Raw genomic sequence first — 19,774 nt, 5'->3', positions numbered from 1 at the left:
ATACTTTTTCACAACAATAACTTTCCTATGTAGGCACTTAAGTGTGACAAAAACAAGGGCCTTCTCTAGAAAATCCATTTTTAATTAACAGGAGGATTAGATGAAAGGGGGTTGGTGGGGAGTAATGGTTTACCATTTCAATATAGTACTTCCTAAAACCATAGATAAACCATGAATTTAAGTCTCCCTTCCCCACTCCCGAATTAAACAAGTAAATACACTACTATAAATCTGCTATAAACTTATTGTGACAAGTAAACAAATCAATTGCCTATGGACTTATATGACTACAAACTATAGAGAATTAATGTGGTTACTGAAAGACATTTATGACAGCCAAACAAGGTTCAGATATCAAATAATATTTTAATTTCTGAATACTTTCAATTTTCCTTGGAATATAACACACAAAGACTCGACCAAACAGTTCAGTTATTATAACTTTTACAGTATACAGAAATGTTGCACTTTAAAAAAAAACCTTCAGTTTTTTTAAACACAAAACTGTAAACTCTAAGATACTGAATCAATCACGTTATCTATAAGTGCCAACAGTGTTATTTTGTCATGCTGATTTCAATGATATTTTTAAAAAGGGAAAATATCAACAATTATTATAATACAAAGGGCTTGCAAATATACAAACAGATAGAGGAGTTTAATAACAATTCATGAAGAACTATGTGGAACCCAATCCAAATTACAAAAGTTCACTTTGTTTTTTTTGTTTTGTTTTGTTTTTTGTTTTTTTGTTTTTGTTTTTTTTAATCAAAACCATAATGTGTCTTGGACACAATTCATTCTACCTACAATAAATCCCCACAGTTCATTTTCTGTCTGAAAATATCAAAAACCTAGTTTTTGGGGTAGTTAAGTGACATGTGGTTCATTGGGGTCTATATAATTATAGCTCTCTCTCAGCTTCAAGCTAAATTGTGGGTCACCACCTCTAAGTGCGCTTCCATCATTGTGTTGTTGAGGGTTTTTTTCCTTTTCTTTTCCTTTCTTCCTATGATACTTCCGTGGACTCAGTTTTAATTCTTTCAGAACATATATTTTAAGGATACACTTTTTTTTAAAGAAGCCAAGGTTATATCAAAAATTATTATAGAACCACAGAATAAACTGGTTTGAAACCAGAAAAATACAAAAAAAGAACAACTATAGGTACATAGACACATAGGACAATTAATAATTTGGAAAAAAAGACTTACTTTTTCCATTGCTAATTTTCTCCAAATTTCCTTTAAAAGCACTTTTAGCGAGATTTTTTTTTAAAAAAATTACCCCCCAAAAGAAAAAAAAAAGAAAAGAAAAAAGAAAACCCCACCTAATGTATTTCCTTCATCTTTCTTTTTTCTTTAACTTTTCTTTTCCCTTTATTTTTAAACAAAAAATGATAAGTAGCAAGTTTTTTTTCTCTTAACGACACGGGAGTTTTTTAATGCATTCTGTAAAAGTTCATTTGAGAGTCTTTTTTTTTTTTTAATTCACAGTCCATTATTTTTCCTGTCTTCTTTTAGCAAACTTGTAACATTCTTTTACATCCTTAGCGGAAGGAAATTTAAGCAACCACCAGAACCCAAACGTCATTTGCTTTTGTTTTTCTCTCTTTCATCTCCCTTCTCAATATATATATTTTATTTTTTCTCTCCAATATTTTATTGAATGGACATATAAGGCCAGTTAAAACTGCTGCCAGACAGTAACATATCCCTGATTAGGGTTTCTATTGGGGTTTTACCTACCAAACGGACGAAAAACAATTGCTCTATGACAGAAGATGAGACAGTGCGCAGTGAGGGGAGACGTAGCAATAACTTCCCGAATCGCGTTGGTTGGTTGGGATACTGGCTCCTAACATACTCTTCCAAAGCACACTGTGACTTCTCCTGTAAACTTTCAACATGGGCTACATCAGAGAGACCACAGGCATCTAGAAGAAAGTTAAAAAAAAAAAAGAAAAAAAGAAAAAGGGAAAGACAGAAAGAAAACAATCAGTTTAAAGAGGATTGTTTTTTTTAAAAAAAACTGGTAAAATGAGGTATAGATGGTGATTGGTCATGTCGCTCTCAGAGCTAAGTCTGTTTTAGCAAAAGTAGAATAATATATAGTTCTCTCTCTATATGTATAATGTACACATATGTGTGCAATCCACCCTTCGGCAGGGTCTGCCTCACAATTCAGCAAAGCTTCAAGATCTTAGGGTTTCATTGCACTACATGATGATCTGGGGAAATGTCCTGTTATCAGTGTTATTACTTGCAAAGCTTGAAAAAGGTGCGGGGCTAAGCCACTCTTTCTTTCCCACCCGGAAAACAATTGTGAAGAATATCATCATGTGGCTAGAAGGAATAACAACAACAATAATAATAATAATTAATAAAAAAAACTGGCCCAGCCAAGAATAATGGCGCCCCGGATCCAACAACAGATTCTCCCCCAAAGAAGACAGCGCGTTTTTCTGCAGTCTTTGAAACTGATTTAAGTGGCTCTTTAAAACTGATCTTGTCAGTTTAGCCTATTCAGAAGCAGCCATGCAAACTGTGATCTCTCTGTTCATTTGAGCTCTCCCCCCTTCTTTTCTCTTTCTTTTTTCTTTTTCTCACTTTTTCTTTCTTTCTTTCTTTTAAACCCAAATCCTCTACAAGAAGAAAACTCCCTAATATGGTCTGGACATTTTTTCCTGATACGCTAAAATACAATCAGTTCCCTTTAAATCACAGACGTCTGTGCTGAGAGTACAGGTTATGACCTGACCTCTCTGTGCCTTCTTAGGCATAGGGCTAACATGCATATTCTGCGAGTCATTAGACCCCAGATTTTTTTTTTAAAGCAAAAAAGCAAAAATAATAAAATCAGGGCAGACATCGCATGCATCGATGTGTGTGTCTGTTTTACATCCTTGGGAGATATTGGGGTATCTGAGAAGCTGCATGCATCACTCTTATTTTTGCATGTGTGCTTTTCTACAGAATCAGATAACAGAAACCTTTATCTAGTTGGGAGGCAATTTGCATGCCAGGCCTCACGTTTTGCAAATAGTAATAAATTTAACAGTTACCACAGTGTCAGACGGTTGCTTTCTTGAAAGGCTAAAAAAAGTGTTCTTTAGAAATCCAGGATTTGAAATAAACTCGTCAGGGCTGTGTTCGGGAGAGTATGTGTTGGGGGGCGAGGGAACCCTAGCTGAAAAATTGAGCCAGGGAAAAAATGCATCCCTGGAAAATGACAGGATAATAAAATAAGCATCTCACAAACAAACGGTACGTTCTGCTTTCCTACGGCTAGATGCGCCCTGCTAATTGATCACCTTAGGACTTTAACCCAAGTAATTTTGGGGGAAAGTTTTGTGTGTAAAGCAATAATATATAAAAGGAAGTTTAGGTCACGACCCAGAACCTGGACAAAGTCCAGAAAATGACTTGGTTCCCCAGACCCCCTTTAACACAACAAGGAGTGGATTGTAAGTCGTCCTCCCCCCACTCCACATAAACTACATTTTTTTTCTGTTTCCTGATATCAAGCTTTAAAAAACTCCGATGAGTAATTATTTTACAGGTCCTGCTTCCATTCATATGTTTATCACGTGGTCACTTTCCCAAGCTTTCAAATTAGTTACAAAAGAAATCATTTAAGAAAACAAAACCACCTTAACCCAAAACTTCTAGAGATCCAAAACAGTGTCACCGGATGCCACCTTTAAGTTAGCAGCCTAGGCTAGTGTAGTGCACAAATTAGAAAGCATTCATTTAAATATAAATATATGCATATACATTCCATCTCTTTCTATATATAGCCTCCAGAGTTAAAAATGAAGTCGATTACTCACATAGATTAAACTACGGTGCAAACTAATTAGATTTCATAATGCATTCAATTATTGTTTTATAACTCATATACTATTTATATGCAGAAAAAGTTGGCACCTATTTTTTCCACTTTTAATGATCTAAGAAACACCTTCCTGCTTTATTTCCTTGCAGAGGGGCATAGGAAGCACAGAATCAGTTTTAAGGCTCAGCTAAGCACCCTGTCCTGTTACTTTTACATTTTACTACTCCAAGTGTAGTGGAGTAATTATCTTTTCCGAACCGCTACTTACTTTGGACCATGCAACTCCTGTTCGGTATAACTGCAAACCTGCCCCCTTAAATGAAGTGACACAGAATTGCTCGGTGCCACGTTCTATTTAATCCAGGAACAGCTCTTTGGAAATGTGATTTATTTTCTTTTCTGAGAAGGAAGCGAGTGTATTTTAAATTCGGAGTTGCATGCTTAACTTTTTTAAATTTGATTTTCAGTCCCTCAGGACTGCTTTGGTGGGTTGTTTTGTGGCTGTCCATAAACTGATTCAAGGATGGGCAGACTTGCATTTAGCAATATGGGCAGCCTTTGCTGCTGTTGGGATCGGTGTCATTAAATGCCAGGGCTATCCTGTGAAATCAAATATTACTTTCACCGGGGAAGACAGAGCCTCACATGCCTTATCGGTGCTTCACAAGTTTTTTCTCCCCTCCCTCTTGATCATTGTTAAAACTATTTGCAGGCTCCCTGTAAGGTAGGGTGCTTAGTGCCAGGCCTGTCTTGGAAAAGCACATCCCATGTTTCTAAGAGGACACATGTAGCAATGCTCACTGACAAGGTTTCCAGCTTCTTACACTTGGCCAGAGTGAACCGATTTCAAAGGGGTGCAAAAAGAAAAGGGGGGATTGCAAATAAATGCTGCCTACCTGAGGTGAAGAGGACTATGGCCTTTAAACAGCTATATTCTGCAGAGTCGACATGCAACGCTTTCAGTTTTTCGACTTGCTCTTGGAAGATTCGTATGTGGTCCATAAAGGCGACCACTCGGTCAGCAGACATCGGCGAAGCGTGCAGGCCAGCAGCGGCTAGCAGAGGAGCGACGTGAAGGGGCATGGAGCACTGGGCAGCGTTGAGCACAAATAGCTCGCTCCAGGTCAGCCGGAGGAGAGCCACCTGGTCTGTGATCTGGAGGTCTGGGAAGAAGGGGATATTCCTGGCCCACTCCACCGCACTGAAGAGCATCCGGGCTGCCAGTTCACAAATGTTCTCGATGCCCATGATGTTGTTGGGTTGCATGCATTGACTGCCAAAGCGGGAGGTCGGGTAGGGTTCTGCCCTCAGGAGAAGGGAGATATATCCGGATAGGTAGGAATGGCAGTTGAGAGGGTCCCCATTTGTCAAGGCGAACTGACCATGAGTTGGCTGTGTGGGTGGCATTCTGCCCCTCTGGACGGCTGCAGTAAATAAAGAAGAAACTACAGCAATTAATATCTGAATTGCCACGGACCTGGCTAATCAAGTGCTGCTTAGTGTGTGACCCTGGGTAAAGTCAGCTTCAAGGGGAGGGGGGGAGGAAGAGGGGAGACGACACGCAATTTTCCAGACAGCGTGCAGCCTGGGTCTGGTTTAAGGCTCTGCAGCCCCTGATTAAAGTAAAAGCAGTAATAAAAGCTAAGCAACGCTGTGTACTTGCCTCAAGGCTGCTGCTCTGAACTGCTTTAAGGACACTAGTCCGGATCCACAGCTCCTAAACACACGAAAAATCCTCCCCCCCATAGGTACCGAACGTTTGTGTATGTGTGTGTGTGTGTGTGGGGGGGGATCCTCTTCATTACAGCTAAACAGCTGATATTGCTTATTGATTTAAGGCTGCAGGGCGGGGAGGGTGCTGGCACCTTTCAAAATACTAAGTGCTCGTCCCAGACAGTATGTATTGACTATCCAATAATCCTCGAAAAAGGTAAAATTCCACCGCCACACACAGACGTGGGTCTACACACACGCGACGGGCGAGGGTGATTATTTAAAAGCACCTTTTTCAGCTGCTCATGGAAAGTGGGCCTTTCATTTGGTTAATAAATTTACATGGTGACAGCGAGAGGGGAAGGGAATCAGAGCCAGAGAGGCAGAAAGAAGGGAGAGTGGCTGAATGTGCGTGGCTTAGATTGGTTATTTGGCGTATGATAAGGTTAGTTACTCTCGCAGACACACAAAGACCAGCCAGGCAGTCCAAAGCTCCTAACCCTTAACCTACATAGCAGCGTCCAGACACGGAACACGCCATTGCAAAAACTGGAGGCGCACATGTCTCGTCTAATTTTATATCACAAAGACTCGACTGGCCCCGATCAAACCCCCTCCGCTACTTATTTGTTTCCTCCATACTCCCCCGTTCCTTTTGCCACATACTCTCTGTCTCTGCTGTGGAGGGGAGGGGGCTAATAATAATAATAATAATAATAATAATAATAAAAAGACGAGTCTATTTTAAAAAAAATCAGACTGAGATTCCATAATGGAATGCTGAAGAGCCCTGCAGTGTTACAATGCTAGTTACATTGCTCCAGTAATTCGAACCTCCTGTGGAAAACTGCAATGTAAGGCTGGGGAGTGGGGGGCAGACATTCATTTCTCTATCTATAAATGCACACACATACACACACACACGAATTGGGGACAGGGATGTGGAACATGCAGGAGGAAACATACACACGTAATCATGCCTCAGAAAAAAATAATCTCCCTCCTTAAACAACTGAAACTAAAATATCCACTTCCAATGATCCTCCAACAGCCGCCTCACACACGCACACAAATCAATTAGGAAGGCAGGAGAAAGCAAGCAAGCACCCCCCCCCCCCCTCCCGCCTCTTTCTGAATCAAGAGAAAGTTTCTCTCACTCTCTGTTTATTGTTTGGCTTTTTTTTCCTCCTTAAAAAAAACTGGTTTGTGGGAAACAGGGGGGAGGGGAAGCAAAATGCAGCGAGTGAAAATTGGAAAACAAATGAAATCCCAATACCTTCCCGTCTCATGCCAACTTTGAGGCATTTTTTGAGGCGGCAGTACTGACACTGATTGCGGTGGTGCTGGTCAATGGGACAGTTCCTGTTGGCACGACAAGTATAGCTCAGGTTCCTCCTTACACTCCGCTTGAAGAAACTCTTGCAGCCCTCGCAGGTAAATTGGCCATAATGTTTGCCACTAGACTTGTCCCCACAAACCACACATTCAATGTGCTGCTGCTGCTGCTGCTTGTCTCCTCCTTGGCTCTGCTGGCTTGGCTGGTTGGTCTGGGCTGGAGTGCTGGGTGCCCCTCCTTGTCCCGGGGTTTGTGGTGTGTGAGGGGCCCCAGCTGGTGGTCCTTGCACAGGAGGGACTTGAGAAGGCTGAGTTCCCTGAGCTCCGGGTACATCGTCCTGGGGATCTCGCCACGCACCAACTACCATTGCCATATCTATTGGACACCGTTTCCAAACTTCCTGTTCCCCCTTTATGTTTAAAGTTTGTTTGCTTTGCTTTCAGATCAGCTTTGCAGCAGTTTCTCTCTCCCTCCCTCTCTTCTTTAAAAAAAAAAGGAGACAAGGGGGATGGGGGAACAGAAAAAAAAAGCCAGCGACGGTGGAGAACGAGGGGTCGAGGGGGGAGGGCAGATTGCGAGTCGATTGTCTGGCTTCAAGACAGAAAAGTAAGGGGGTATGGGGGTGGGGGAGAGAGAGAGAGAGAGAGAGAGGAAAAATCTCTTCAAAGATCTCCCTCTCTCTCTCTCTTAAACTGATCTGCAGTAGGGGAGTTGAAGGAAGAGAGGCGAGTGTCGGGGGGCCAGGTCCAGGGAAGCTCACAGTCAGCCATTCAGGAAAGCCATCAAAATAAGAATGGATAAAAGGTTAAAGATGACACACAAAGCTGCACCAAAAAAAAAAATTGCACAACTAAAAAGACTTTTCTCGGCGCAGAACGCGAAGGGTTTCGCTGTAGTTTTTTCAAGTCCAGGTGGTGGAAACATCCACCGAGATCCGCTTCGCTTTTTCCCCCCCTCGTTCCGCTGCTTCTTTCTCCTGCTCTCTCTCTCTTTTTTCTTTTCTTTTCTTTATTTTGCCGCCGCCGCCGCCGCCGCTGCTGCTGCTGCTGCTGCTTCTCCCGCTGCCGCGGCTGTTGCTGCTGCCGCTGCTCGCTGCCTTGTGCCGCGTCTCCTTCTTTGCAAGTGGGGCTCTTAGCGCAGTTGGTTCACACAACACATGGGGAGGAGGGGGGGGAGGGGGGGAAAGGGGGAGGTGAAGGGAAAAAGAGTCAACTCTCCAGCGTAGAGCGCAGCCAGGGATAATGATAAAAGAGGAGAGCAGGAGGAGGAAGAGGAGGAGGGAAAGACGGATCACAACCTAGAACACAGCATCATTCTTCATGCAAAAAAAAAAAAAAAAAAAAAAAAAAAAAAAAAGCAAGACGAGAAGAGACACAGGAGGGACAATCAACCCTCCCCCCCCTCACCACCACAAAAAAAGCAAAAAAAAAAAAAAAAAAAAAAAAAAAAGCCAAAGAAAAGAACTGAGAATCAAAGTGATCAAATATGCTAAGGAGGGGGGTTAGGAAGTGAATGCGATTTATAGGAGCTGGGCTGGCAGAGTGGTGAGTGCTTTCTCTGCGATCAGCTCACTGCGCTCTCTATATAGTGAACTTTGACACGACTGCTGCAACTTAGCACACGTTGCCATGGCGACCGCTCGCCTTATAAGGCAACAGACTGTGTTTGACTGGTCAAAAGCTCCCGGACCGCCCCTCGCCCCTCATTGGGCCGCTCTGCCTTGTGCTGGCTGGCATGGCTGCCAAAGCAGGCTGCCGGGTCCTAAAGCGAGATGAGTTCTCAGACAGCTTCGCACGGCGGTGGGGGTGGATTTCTTTTTAAAATAGGATCACTAGGATGATACTTTTGCGCGTTCCCTTTGCTTTTCTTGCAGAATCTTTCATAAGGCTGTGGAGAAATAAGGCTGGAGACCCACATATACATACATGTCAAAGCGAGACTGAACTAGTTTTTGTTGATCTCAGACTTTATTAACTCTTTGATCAGGCACGAGGAAAAAAAAGTCTGATCATATCATCACCTGCAAGCAAGAGTTACATTACAGTTTCCTGTTCCCCATTGTGCTGCTGATGTCAGAAAATAAATTCCTGGTGGATTTTTTTTTAGGGGGTGAGGGAAGTAACAGTTTCTGTACTAAATAAGGTGCAATTCTTATAAATCAAAATTGGAGAAGGAGTACTTTCAGAATTGATATTCTTCAGTGACTACCTTCTCCTTTTTAGGGTTAAAGTTTCACAGGTATGTAGATTTAACTTTTTAATTGCTCAATACGGGAAGAGGATGCTGACAAAAAGGTAACTCAGATGCTGCGGTTACAAGACATTATCATAAACCTATTCAGCATCATTTTTTAAAAAAAGCTCTAAAATGGAGTTAGCAATAAACCATTATTTCAGTATATGCAACCCCATCTAACCATCATTAATATGGTTATTTGCAAAGTTGGAGATACCTGTATTCATACCATACACATCAGTGTGATGTCTGTATGGATGCTACATATATATTAGATATACATCTGTCAATGTAGGTAGACAGAGACACCAGTGAATATGGTACTTGATCACAGAATAGTTGAGTATGGACTTCATTGTTTCTTGACTGCTGTGGCATTTCAAGAACCATTCTTTTCATCAAACTCCCCAACATAAATTGGAAATAATTAGCATACAAATACACATCACACATGTCTGAGTATCTATATATGTGAACACATACCCACACATTTATTCTGAGTTGCATAGTGTTTACAGAAATAGCAACGATTTAATCAAGTACAGCATATATTACATTCATTGAGTGTGTTGGAAAATTTCCGTGCTGTTTTCCAGAATTTCTTTTCTTTTATCAGCCATCTAGGCGGCTTGGTTATAACGTAATACAATTCTAGCTATTCAACTTGTGGTGTTGTTTTTTGTTTTAGGCGAGGCAGAAATTCACAGATAAGATATAGGGATATGGTAGTATTGTGACTCGGTAGCACAACCTCTGTACAATATATGGAGCAACTCTAAATAGGTAACCGATCTAAGTACACAAGGACAATTGTTTATATCCTATTGAACCTGGGTACTAAGCACCATAACCGAGATAGCTTATTTCCTTTTGAATATCTGTAACAAGCACCAGAACAAGACAAACGCATGCGGAGATAGATATAAATTTTAAAATACACAGATACATGGACAGGCGGACAGTTACTTCTATAGAAATACACACGTACATATATTAACCAAGTCTGAGATAGGGACTTCTGAACATGTAATCAAACTAAGTGCAAACATGGGGACACAGATGCATACAAAACTATATTCAGGATTAATTGCTGCAGCTCCCCCCTCTCCACACACACTTTTTCATGTTGCCACATGCACACCCCTTCTGCCGCAGAAATAATATATGTCTCGAAAGCCGCAGGTGTTGAGATGATTGGAAAGTTGTAAAAAGCACCTAGACTTGACACTGTCCTGTTTATAAACCTGGAATATAATAAGATTCCACCAACAAAGATGCGCGCCTGGTCAATTTCAAAAGCAGGCAGTAGAATTCCAATTGATCATGATGTAGCAATATAAACCCTTAGCTTAAATAGTGATCGAGAGGGAGATAGATAGAAAGGGGTGGGAGGAAAGGATCTTTTTACGGTTAAAATGTGGAGAGCTGCCGTATTATTTCCAAATAACTCAGACATTAGGGGGTCATACGTTTTGTTTGAGAATATACAACATCGTTGTTGACTGTAGTTTATGGGGCATGTCCTATATTTCTCAAATATTATAAAGTAAACAGGAATAATTCATCATCTGAAAACATTAACATCCTTCTTAACAAATGCACAAAGAGCGTTAATTTTCTGAACAGCGTCCACGTTATGAATAGTTTGAATATGCGAGCTACGTATATAATAAGAGCGCTAGTATATTCTGATTATTCAAACCATAATGAAGAATGCCCCGGATCAACTATTTGCTCTTCGAGGGATACAACAATATAGCTAACACCAATGGGTGGTTTATTATTTTTTTGAAAACACCTCTGCCATGTAGGCTGGTGCAGAATACAAGAATATAATGCTGAACTGCGGCTAATTTTCCTGAATAATATTTGAAAACATGAGTATACCGCCGATAGATGAAGATTTTAAAATGTTCTTATCGGAGCTGAGTCACAATAGAACAGTGATATTTTAAAAGTAGGATTGTATTATTACTTTTTATTTATCCACTCATTTATTTTTTTACAAAAAGAATACACCCCTTCTGCTATTTTACTGCAGATGTAAATTTATTTTGATGAGCGAGGGGCGGGAAGATTCATTTTACTAAAATAAAGTTTGGGATAGCGTCCGTATAAATCTTTAGAAAAGAGGGGGGATTCCGTTTTTCTGGTAGAAAGTTGCCTAATAGTCCTCTAATTCTTTATAGATTAAATGGCCATAGGAGTACAGCATCGAACAAATACAGGGTTTCACTCTGAACACAGTGGAAAGCAGTTACGTCTAACATAATGCAATGAATTCCTCTTCTCCCTGAATGTAGTATGTGTGTGTTTTTCTCTTCCACCACACTGAAGTTCCATGAATAGGGAAAGTGGCTCCTATTGTGTGCCTCTGAACTTCCAAGTCAATGCAATTTTTAACCACTGGCTTGTGGTACTTTGAAAATCACCAGGGGCTGTCAGAGTTGGGTCCTCTGAAAAATTTACAGTGCTAAATCAGAGCATATGCTGCGAGAGAGGGAAAAAATTTGCTCAAGACTGGAGCAAGTACAGTATCCGTCTGCCCCCTAGTGTAAGTCTCTTATCCGCCTAAAATTCAACTTTAAAAGAAAAGGATCTCTTAAAGAGAAACGACTTTTGGCTCACGTATGCATACGAGAATGAAACTTCTGTGCATTTTAATCTGATTCATTCCGGAGGATTTAAAATTAATTGGCTTGGGCACTCCTAGACCGGACAGTAAGATTTCTGCACCAGGGTTTCTCCAAGCCCAGTGCTGAATAGGTATTCTTAAGCGGAGGGGATGGGGGGGGGGGGGGGGGGGAAGAGACGGGGACTGGTTTGTGATTTTTTTTTCAAAAAAAAAAAAAATGAGGAGCCATGCCTCTCATGCGTTTGTCAGAACAGAGCAGTTTTGCTGCTTAAAGTCAGATCTGCGCCTTTTGCAATAAAGGATAAACATTCGCCTTAAAGCTGCTGCCTGCCACCCGCACCTTCCGAGGGTGAGTATATATATTCCTGCTTCTTACCATTGTACATGCTTAAAGCGGAATTGTTCCTGGTGGGAGAGAGGGGTTCTCCACGCTTTACGTTCAAACCCGAGCTTTCTCAAATTATTATTGTAAAAAAATCCTGCCAACTTCACGCGATTACAAAATTCCGGGCAGAATCCCCAGCTCCGAACTTAGAGATCTAGTCCCCCCATCCCCAATAGTCAGTTACTATAACAAAGTAGAATGGAGCGAGCAATACAATTTCAGAAGGGCGATTCGTTCTTCGCTCTTGTTTGAAGTGACTTTGATGCACGTTTGTATGTTAGCTTTTGAATCGGATTTGGGTCGTTTTGTTTATTTTTTTTTAACTAAAGGACGTGGTAACTCATGGTGCTGTAATTGCAGACACTGGGTCTCTCCCCTCTCTTCCCCCCCCCCTCTTCGAGCAACCCACGTAACCTTAGAAACGATAGTTTAATACGTAAGTTATCTAACAATTTTTCCCTTAAGAGACACACAAGATCACAACACATTAAAAAAAAAAAGAGTGAAAAAGAAGAAACTATAAGTAAACATACCAAAACCATATTTGCCTTGTTCAAGGTCCCAAATCGCTTGCATCTTCTTTTTCTACCTCTCCTTTAGTTTGGCAGGTGAAATAATAAAAAAAAAGAAACCAACAACCGCTGTTTGCCCCCCTGGAAAGATGTGCGTTGGGTAATTAAAGAGAATCTCCTTCTTGGTGTTTATCTAGCGATTGTGCAAACTGATAAAAAAAAAAAGAGAGAGTAAATAAATAAATAAATAAAAAAGGAGGCTACAGCCTTCTGGGGGTGGGGGAGAAAAGAAGAAAGGTGAAGGGAATAGATCTCCCACAATCTAAAGGGAAGTGCTTTCCGTTTATTATTAGCGTTCAGCCTTGGGGGGGACGGGGGGGGGGACGACAATAACTGAACACTCACTCTAACTTTGCACAGACGAGGTTTGCGGGAGAGCTGTGTACATAGCTGCTTAGGAATGTGCGCCTCGCCTTTAAGAAGGAAAAAAAAATCCCCAAACCCAAACCCAAGGTAGGAGATGTCTTTGAGGGATCCTGGTCTCTCATCTCATTCCTTAGAAGGAAGAGCGGCTTGCTACACCTTGTTTCCAGCGGCAAAGACGAGACTTAAAAAGCAAAACTAAAACAAAGGGGGAAAAAACCCAACCTTACACCCCCCCCCCCTCCGTCCAGTCGGAAACAATATAGATAAATGAGAGTGCAATCTCCTAACTTAGTCAGGGTTGTGGTAGGATGTAGGCACCCGATTGCAAACCCGCCAAGAGAGAAACCGCAAACAACTGCAGGCGAACGAGCAACACATGCACAGAAAGGGGATGGGGGGAGGAGGGGGGGGCAGAGCGTCCTGTAAAGGGCCGGTAGAGAACGCAAGCTTATGCTAAAGCAAGCTGGGAAAGAAACAGAACTAACCGTCTGCCCCGGAGATGGGATCCCAGCTAGGAGTGAATCCACAGCCCCCCCCCATTTTAAAATAAATAAGCACCTACATAAAATCCGTTTGCTAACTGAAACCCTCAGAGATATTCCCACAGCCCTCCACAAATATGACAACTTTTGTGATTTGTAATTTATTAAAAGTGGAGGATTCTGTTACAAACCTGCTATGATTACCATGCTTCCCCCCCCCCCCCACCAGTAATTCCCCCCTTTTTTCCCAGTGAATGAGACGCCAACGTAGGGAGCGCCCGGGACAATTTGGAATACATTAGGCTGCCTCTGGCAGTCGAGTACAGTTTTAAACTTAATGGATTCCTGCTTCTTCCCTTTTTTGTGCGCGTTTTGTTTTAAGAAAAGAAAGATGCGGGGGGAGGGGCGCACACGGATCCTTTATTTTAGGAAGCTGTTATGGTAAGGAGTGTGTCAAACTTGACAAATGGAACAAACGTTCCCTCCACTCTTACTTGTCTTTGCCTTAAAACAGGAATTAAGTTAAACACAGTTCTGAATGTTAATTGCATGTTTACGGAGCTAATGAAAATTACAAATGGGTTTTACCCACCTCAGACAATGGTGGAAAAAACCCGAGGAAGGCAACTATCATTGCAGCCTTTGCGGGGGAAGAGGGGAGGAATAAATGCACAATATTGATCAGAAGGGCAAATCTTTTAACTGATCATGAATACCCTAGCGATGGTGCACACAAGTTTCCACTCCTCTGAAGTCTGATTATACATGGAAGAGGGAGACACAACCCCGTTGAATGAATTTTTATTACTGACAGAGGGACAACCAAATTGTCCCCTCCTTTACAGTCCTCCCCCCTTTCCAAAATAAACTCCTTATGGGTGAGAATTCTTAAGGTGTGCTGACAAGCATATGATACATAGTAAAGTAATTTCTTCCCTTAGCCCACTCCTCCCCCCTCCAAACACTATCTTCCAAATGTGCCTTTTCTATCAATCCCAAAGGCTAAGAGAAAGGGGGGGGGGGAGGTAGAGGAAAGGAGAATTACCCCCCCCAGGTTTATCCTTGCAAGCCAAGGATGAAATGATGACCTAATAATCAGTTTTACGATAACAATTTTCATGCTTGAAATCAAACTGCCAAAGAAACCTAAAGGAAACAAGGAAGAGAGATTGTGGACTATACCTTTAAGGGTTTTGCACCCCCTCCTCCCCCCGGTGCTGTATGGTGGGAATTTAATTAAAATGGCTAAAGATGTTTTCAATCTAAAATAAAAAAAATAATTCCAGAGAGATGTGTTCTCTCTGCTGTGCAGCTCAGCTTTTGAAAACTTTGGCCCAAGTTGCAGTGATAGCCGCAACTCTGCTCTGCAGGGGTCAGAGGTGACGGCTATTTTAACCCTAAAAGCCTGCGAACGACCAAGGTTGAAACTAGACTTGCAATACTAATAGCCATAATTACCTCCACCCATTCCCTACACATTCCTGCGGGAGAAATGTTAGACGCTGGGTGAGACTATCTTGGGCTTTATCATTTAAAAAAATAGCAGCAATATCAAGGAATTTTTCAGAGAGCTCCATTTGGTTGTGGGATTGGAGCCTTCTTTTTTTGTCAGCATTCCCAAGGCGCTAGGGCTTTGTCTTAGAAGGAATGGAGTGTCTGAATGGTGTGAAAGGGACAGAGAGGGTCGCTTCAAATCGATTTTACTTGTCCTCTCTGTCTTTTCGGATCAACGCCCTTCAATGGACACATAGGTGCTCTTTCAACCAAAAACTTGTGCAACATTTTCTGCCTGTATTGGTGCTAAATACAATAAATGCTGGGCAGATTTTTTTCTTCTTTCCAAAGCAGAAAGCACCCTAATTAAATTGTTTTATATGGACAGTCAAGACAGACCAATTAAGTATGCATTAGTATAAAGATATATTCTGGAGATAATCGCTCTATACAAGATGTGTAAAGTTCCTCCGACAGAGAGGGTGTAACACCTTTTGATATGGATTCCCTCTCTGCCCCAGTCGTCTCCTTTACCTGAATAAGAGATTGGATAAATTAGTTAAAAGCTATTAGTTAAAGTGGTTTATAAACAAAGTTAACAGGTGGATGTAGTCGTTTGTATAGTAGAATATTTAATTACAGTACACCGCACATATGTTATACACACACACATATATACACTAAAATATGGATCACAAACACATATACATATATAGAGAGATCTATCTATCTATCTCGGTGTATACAATATATGTTTATGTGATCCATATTTTATACACAGCTATTTCTCTATATGTGGGCGCATTTAGTCATCTGTCTATAAGTGATATATAGACAGAAGATTAAATACACATACTGATAGAGAGAAATATCTGTGTATAAAATATGGAACACAAATACATGCATAATGGATATAATATATAACGTTGCATTCATGTATTCTATTTTAGACATACGTGTATACACATACACCCATAGGTCAGTATACACACATAGCCATTTACCACAGAAAATATTTCACATGCCAGGCACGGGTTTTCCCTGGAATGAAATAACATCAGGAGAAGTACACTCGTGAATTCCTCTTTCTGTCCATTTTCGTGCCTAGAGAAAGCCCTCCAACGTGGAGGGTTTTAGAAATGGGGTGTAAGGTCTAGTCCATTGTTAATTGTTTTAAAGGCAGTTTCCCTACTCCAGTCCTGACTCATTATAACCTATTACAAGGGTGTGAATGTGTGTGTGTGTGTGTGGAGGAGGGGAGATAAAGCCTCAGATTGCTAATAGAAGTGTAGGGATATATGTGAAGTTCTTGAGGCACCTTGTATTCCAGGGACTTCCGAACCAACACGCGGAGCATGACTTTGCGAGAGAGTGAAACCCTAACAGCGAATATCCCGCACACGTGAGACAGACCCTCACCTACGGCCCCCCCATCTCTCGACACTGCATTGCAAAGCGAGGAGAGAGGAAAAAGGGGGTACAGAATGGCCCAATGGATTGTGACCGCTGGCTTGCTTGCGATTCATTTTACTGCTGCCCCTTAGAAGTGTGTAGAACATCACAGGGAGAGGGGAGATCTGGTGATGGTAGGAGGTTTAATGTCAAAGTAAACAGGTTGAGAACAGACCGATTAAAACCCTCTATTTCTCTCTTTACTGGGTACATTTGAGGACAAATCATAACATACTGTAGGAGAAGCAAAGAACTCATCTAAGGGAGCTCTCGGCAAGTCTCCTCCCGGAAAATAGTCCACCTCCTGTTGGGTTGGGTATTGATCAGGAGAGGAGCTGAAGATGTCACCACACTAAATATTTACTGATCACACACAAATAGCCGGGACTTGAACGATTTTCTCCTGTGAGGAGAGCAGAGAGAGAAGGGTAAATCATTTTATTAGTGTGTATAAAGCAAAGAGCACACTCTGCCTTGGAGTGTTTTAAGATGTGTCTTCAGCTGGATGAAAAGAGTTAGGGAAATCGATACGAAGTGATTAGGCGACCCAGTAGTGTCAAAGAGAGAGGCTGTGAATTTCATGGATTTGGTTATACCGGGATGGGGAAAAGAGAAAAAAAAATCGGGAGATTAAAGGGAGGACCCTATTGTAGCAGAACCAATGAAAAATAATACCTAATCAGACCGAAGAAGGTAGGCAGAAGAATTAGACCCACATTTCTAAAACGATCCCATCAGGTAGACAGAGGAAGTAGGAACACACATGAAGGAGAGAAACAAGAGAATATACATTCTATCAGGAAAAAAAATAGGAGAATGATATATAAGTTTTCCCCACCCACATACAAAGCAATGACTGAAACCACGAGAATATGATGACAAAAGACGTGCTGCCAGAATGGAAAAGAGAGGGCTGGAGTAAATGATGGTCAGACTTTGAGATCAAGTTGAAGGGACTTCAGTTATCTCTCTCCATCAGGCAGGAATACCCTTAACAACAGCAGCGACAGTAAATTCACCACGGCCGTGAGATTTTAAATCAACTTACACGAGTGTGTTCCCATCCCCTAAAATAAACGGCGAATAAAAGAGAGTTTAGTGTTTAAGCACATAATTTGAAACCGTAATAACAGCTCTTCTAGTATGTAATCTATTTCTAAGGTAACCACAAATGGCATAAAAAAGCAGCACTTCTGAAAATGACAACATGGTTAAACACTGCTCTGCACTTCGTATTGTAATTCGGATAGGGATTCTAATGCAGGGTCTTTAACTCCAGCAGTTTGTAGAGGACTATTCAGTTCTGTCTCAGGTATAATAATATCAATTGATGTGTGGCGGTAGGTTACATACAACCCTGCTTCAGGCAGTCATGCTAAGTAGCAAAGTACATAAAGCTAGAAATTGACAATGACTCTGCCAATCAACGTTAACATAGAATATTTAGAGAGTCTGGTGATTTTTTTTTTTGCACAGAATAAAGGTTATTTTCGCGATATTGAAGGGACAAGCTGCAGTGAATATCCTTTCTTGAGGGGTGGGGGAGGGGAGACATAAGATGTAATTGAATAAAACTAAGTCCATACGACCGAGGGAAAGTTTAGAAGCAGCTCGAAGGATGCTATTTTCTGAGAAGAATGAAAGGAATCTCGAACTAGGAATCCAAGAGCAGAGCTGATGGGAATATGCATCTTTACTTCTCCGAGTGCTAATTTTGCTACAAACACTGAAGTTAGAAACAACTACAAATAGGCAACTAGTTATTAATACTTAAAAGGTGACCGAGAAAAAGGCTTTGAATTCCTTTGTATGCCTTTAACCCCCATACGCTATTTTCTCCCTAAATAAATGGCTGCTGATATTATAATTCAGGGGGAGGGGGAAGAAAGGGGGGTATATTAGATGAATTTCATGTAAGGCTACGGGGTTCGTACTGCCCTGTTGGATCACTAATGCAACAGGAAACCTCAGGATAGACTCAGCCTAATTAACAGTTTTCCATAGCTGAAGCGATTTTTAAGAATCCCAGTGGATTAGACCAATATGTTCAGGTGTGAGGCTAGGAGGGCCTATAACGCCTCTCACTATAATCTTATAACCTCTTTACCTAATTCCTTAGATTGCAGATAGGAAGAGTCTGACCTTCCAGGTCGTAAAGAGCTTGGTTTCATTAACCCTTCCCGCTCCAGCACAGAGCCAAGGTTAACTACGCTAATCTGAAGGGTGTGTATGTGTGTGTGAGAGAGATGCTAGGGAAGAAAGGCGATTGCAGTAGCGTTAGATGCAGTGTGGCTGCCAGGTTTAAGAACATATCTGTTCCTTCCTTTTCCATTTTTTTCTCTAATACGAAGGAAAATGGAAATGGAAAGATGAACTATTTTGCCTGTCTATGCACCCATGTATACACACATACACACACACACACACACACACACACACACACATGCATAAAGTTTATCAATATATACACTTTTGTAAAGCAATATTTTATTTACTTAATTGCAGATTTTCATTTTCACTACTTTTAAAATGCAGAATAAATGAAGTATTCTAAAAATGTCAGTCATTGCAAAAAGGAAACTATATTTATCAGCTCTAGAACAATCACTTTAGATCCCTCTCCTTAGTCAAGCACAACTTTTAAAGAAAAAAATCTAGAAATGAGTCTCAAAATATATTTGCCTGCTAGTACACCTGGCTGATATTTTAATAGGGAGTTACAATGGATTGATTTAAGAGTCATAACTGATGTTGAAAGTTAATAACTCCCAAATTGTACCTATATGCCTCTACACAAATTTACACACAAAACAAGATGGTAGAAGCTTTGCATTTTTGCTTCATAGTCTCTATTCTTAAACCTTTTAACATGATATTGAATTGTATCTTTGTATGCTATCAAACTACTTTTTAAGCAATGAAATTGTTTACAGGTTTCTGCATATTCCACACAGTACTTGTCATATACAAATCCTCACCTATACATTTGAATTGTTTTTAGTGTTTGTTCGCTTGTTTGTTTTTTTCCTAGTGTGAAGACATAAATATGCTAACTGCTGAGACAGATGCATTTTTGGTAAGTATGTTTATATATGATTTCTGTGTGCATGTATTTTATTTTCAAATTAACAAAATAATAGCTGGAATGTCCAAAAATATGAATGATAACTGCATCATCTCTTGTCTATTCAATAAGCTCTGATTTTAGAATAAAACTATATTTTATCCATAATTCTGTCAAGCAAAAATTAAAAACAAAATTGTAAT

The 19,774-nt window shown here is 40.9% G+C and overlaps 1 protein-coding gene and 1 long non-coding RNA gene across 19 annotated transcripts in view; one reads left to right on the top strand and one right to left on the bottom strand.

Annotated features, from left to right (window-relative positions):
- Positions 1–346: 346 nt before the first annotated feature.
- On the bottom strand, positions 347–13,453 carry NR2F2 (nuclear receptor subfamily 2 group F member 2). Of its 6 annotated transcripts, none has more exons than XM_075896992.2 (4): positions 13,368–13,453; positions 12,675–12,862; positions 4,734–5,261; positions 347–1,936 (listed from the first exon to the last, which is right to left on the bottom strand). In XM_075896992.2, exons 2-4 carry the CDS (start codon positions 12,715–12,717, stop codon positions 1,662–1,664), a joined length of 846 nt encoding a protein of 281 aa, XP_075753107.1. In that variant the 5' UTR covers positions 12,718–12,862; positions 13,368–13,453; the 3' UTR covers positions 347–1,661. The 6 variants fall into 6 exon arrangements, with proteins under 6 accessions (XP_075753107.1, XP_006126936.1, XP_014430893.1 ...); XM_006126874.5 differs by having other exon boundaries at positions 13,059–13,404; XM_014575407.4 differs by lacking the exon at positions 13,368–13,453 and having other exon boundaries at positions 12,675–12,986.
- Positions 8,637–19,774, top strand: part of LOC102451360 (uncharacterized) — a 154,442-nt gene continuing 143,304 nt past the window's right edge. For 3 of the 13 annotated variants that reach the window (XR_001368554.4, XR_001368553.4, XR_012895712.2), the window contains exons 1-2: positions 8,648–12,105; positions 19,539–19,583. This is a non-coding gene — a long non-coding RNA (uncharacterized LOC102451360). Of the gene's footprint in view, positions 12,106–19,538; positions 19,584–19,774 lie in introns of all 13 variants that reach the window. The other 10 variants (XR_012895709.2, XR_001368550.4, XR_332318.5 and 7 more) reach the window with 10 other exon arrangements.

The sequence above is a fragment of the Pelodiscus sinensis genome, chromosome 14 (genome assembly GCF_052426305.1).
Source record: "Pelodiscus sinensis isolate ZL-2025 chromosome 14, ASM5242630v1, whole genome shotgun sequence".
Taxonomy (NCBI): Eukaryota; Metazoa; Chordata; order Testudines; family Trionychidae; genus Pelodiscus; species Pelodiscus sinensis.
This window is presented reverse-complemented; position numbering and strand designations above follow the sequence as displayed.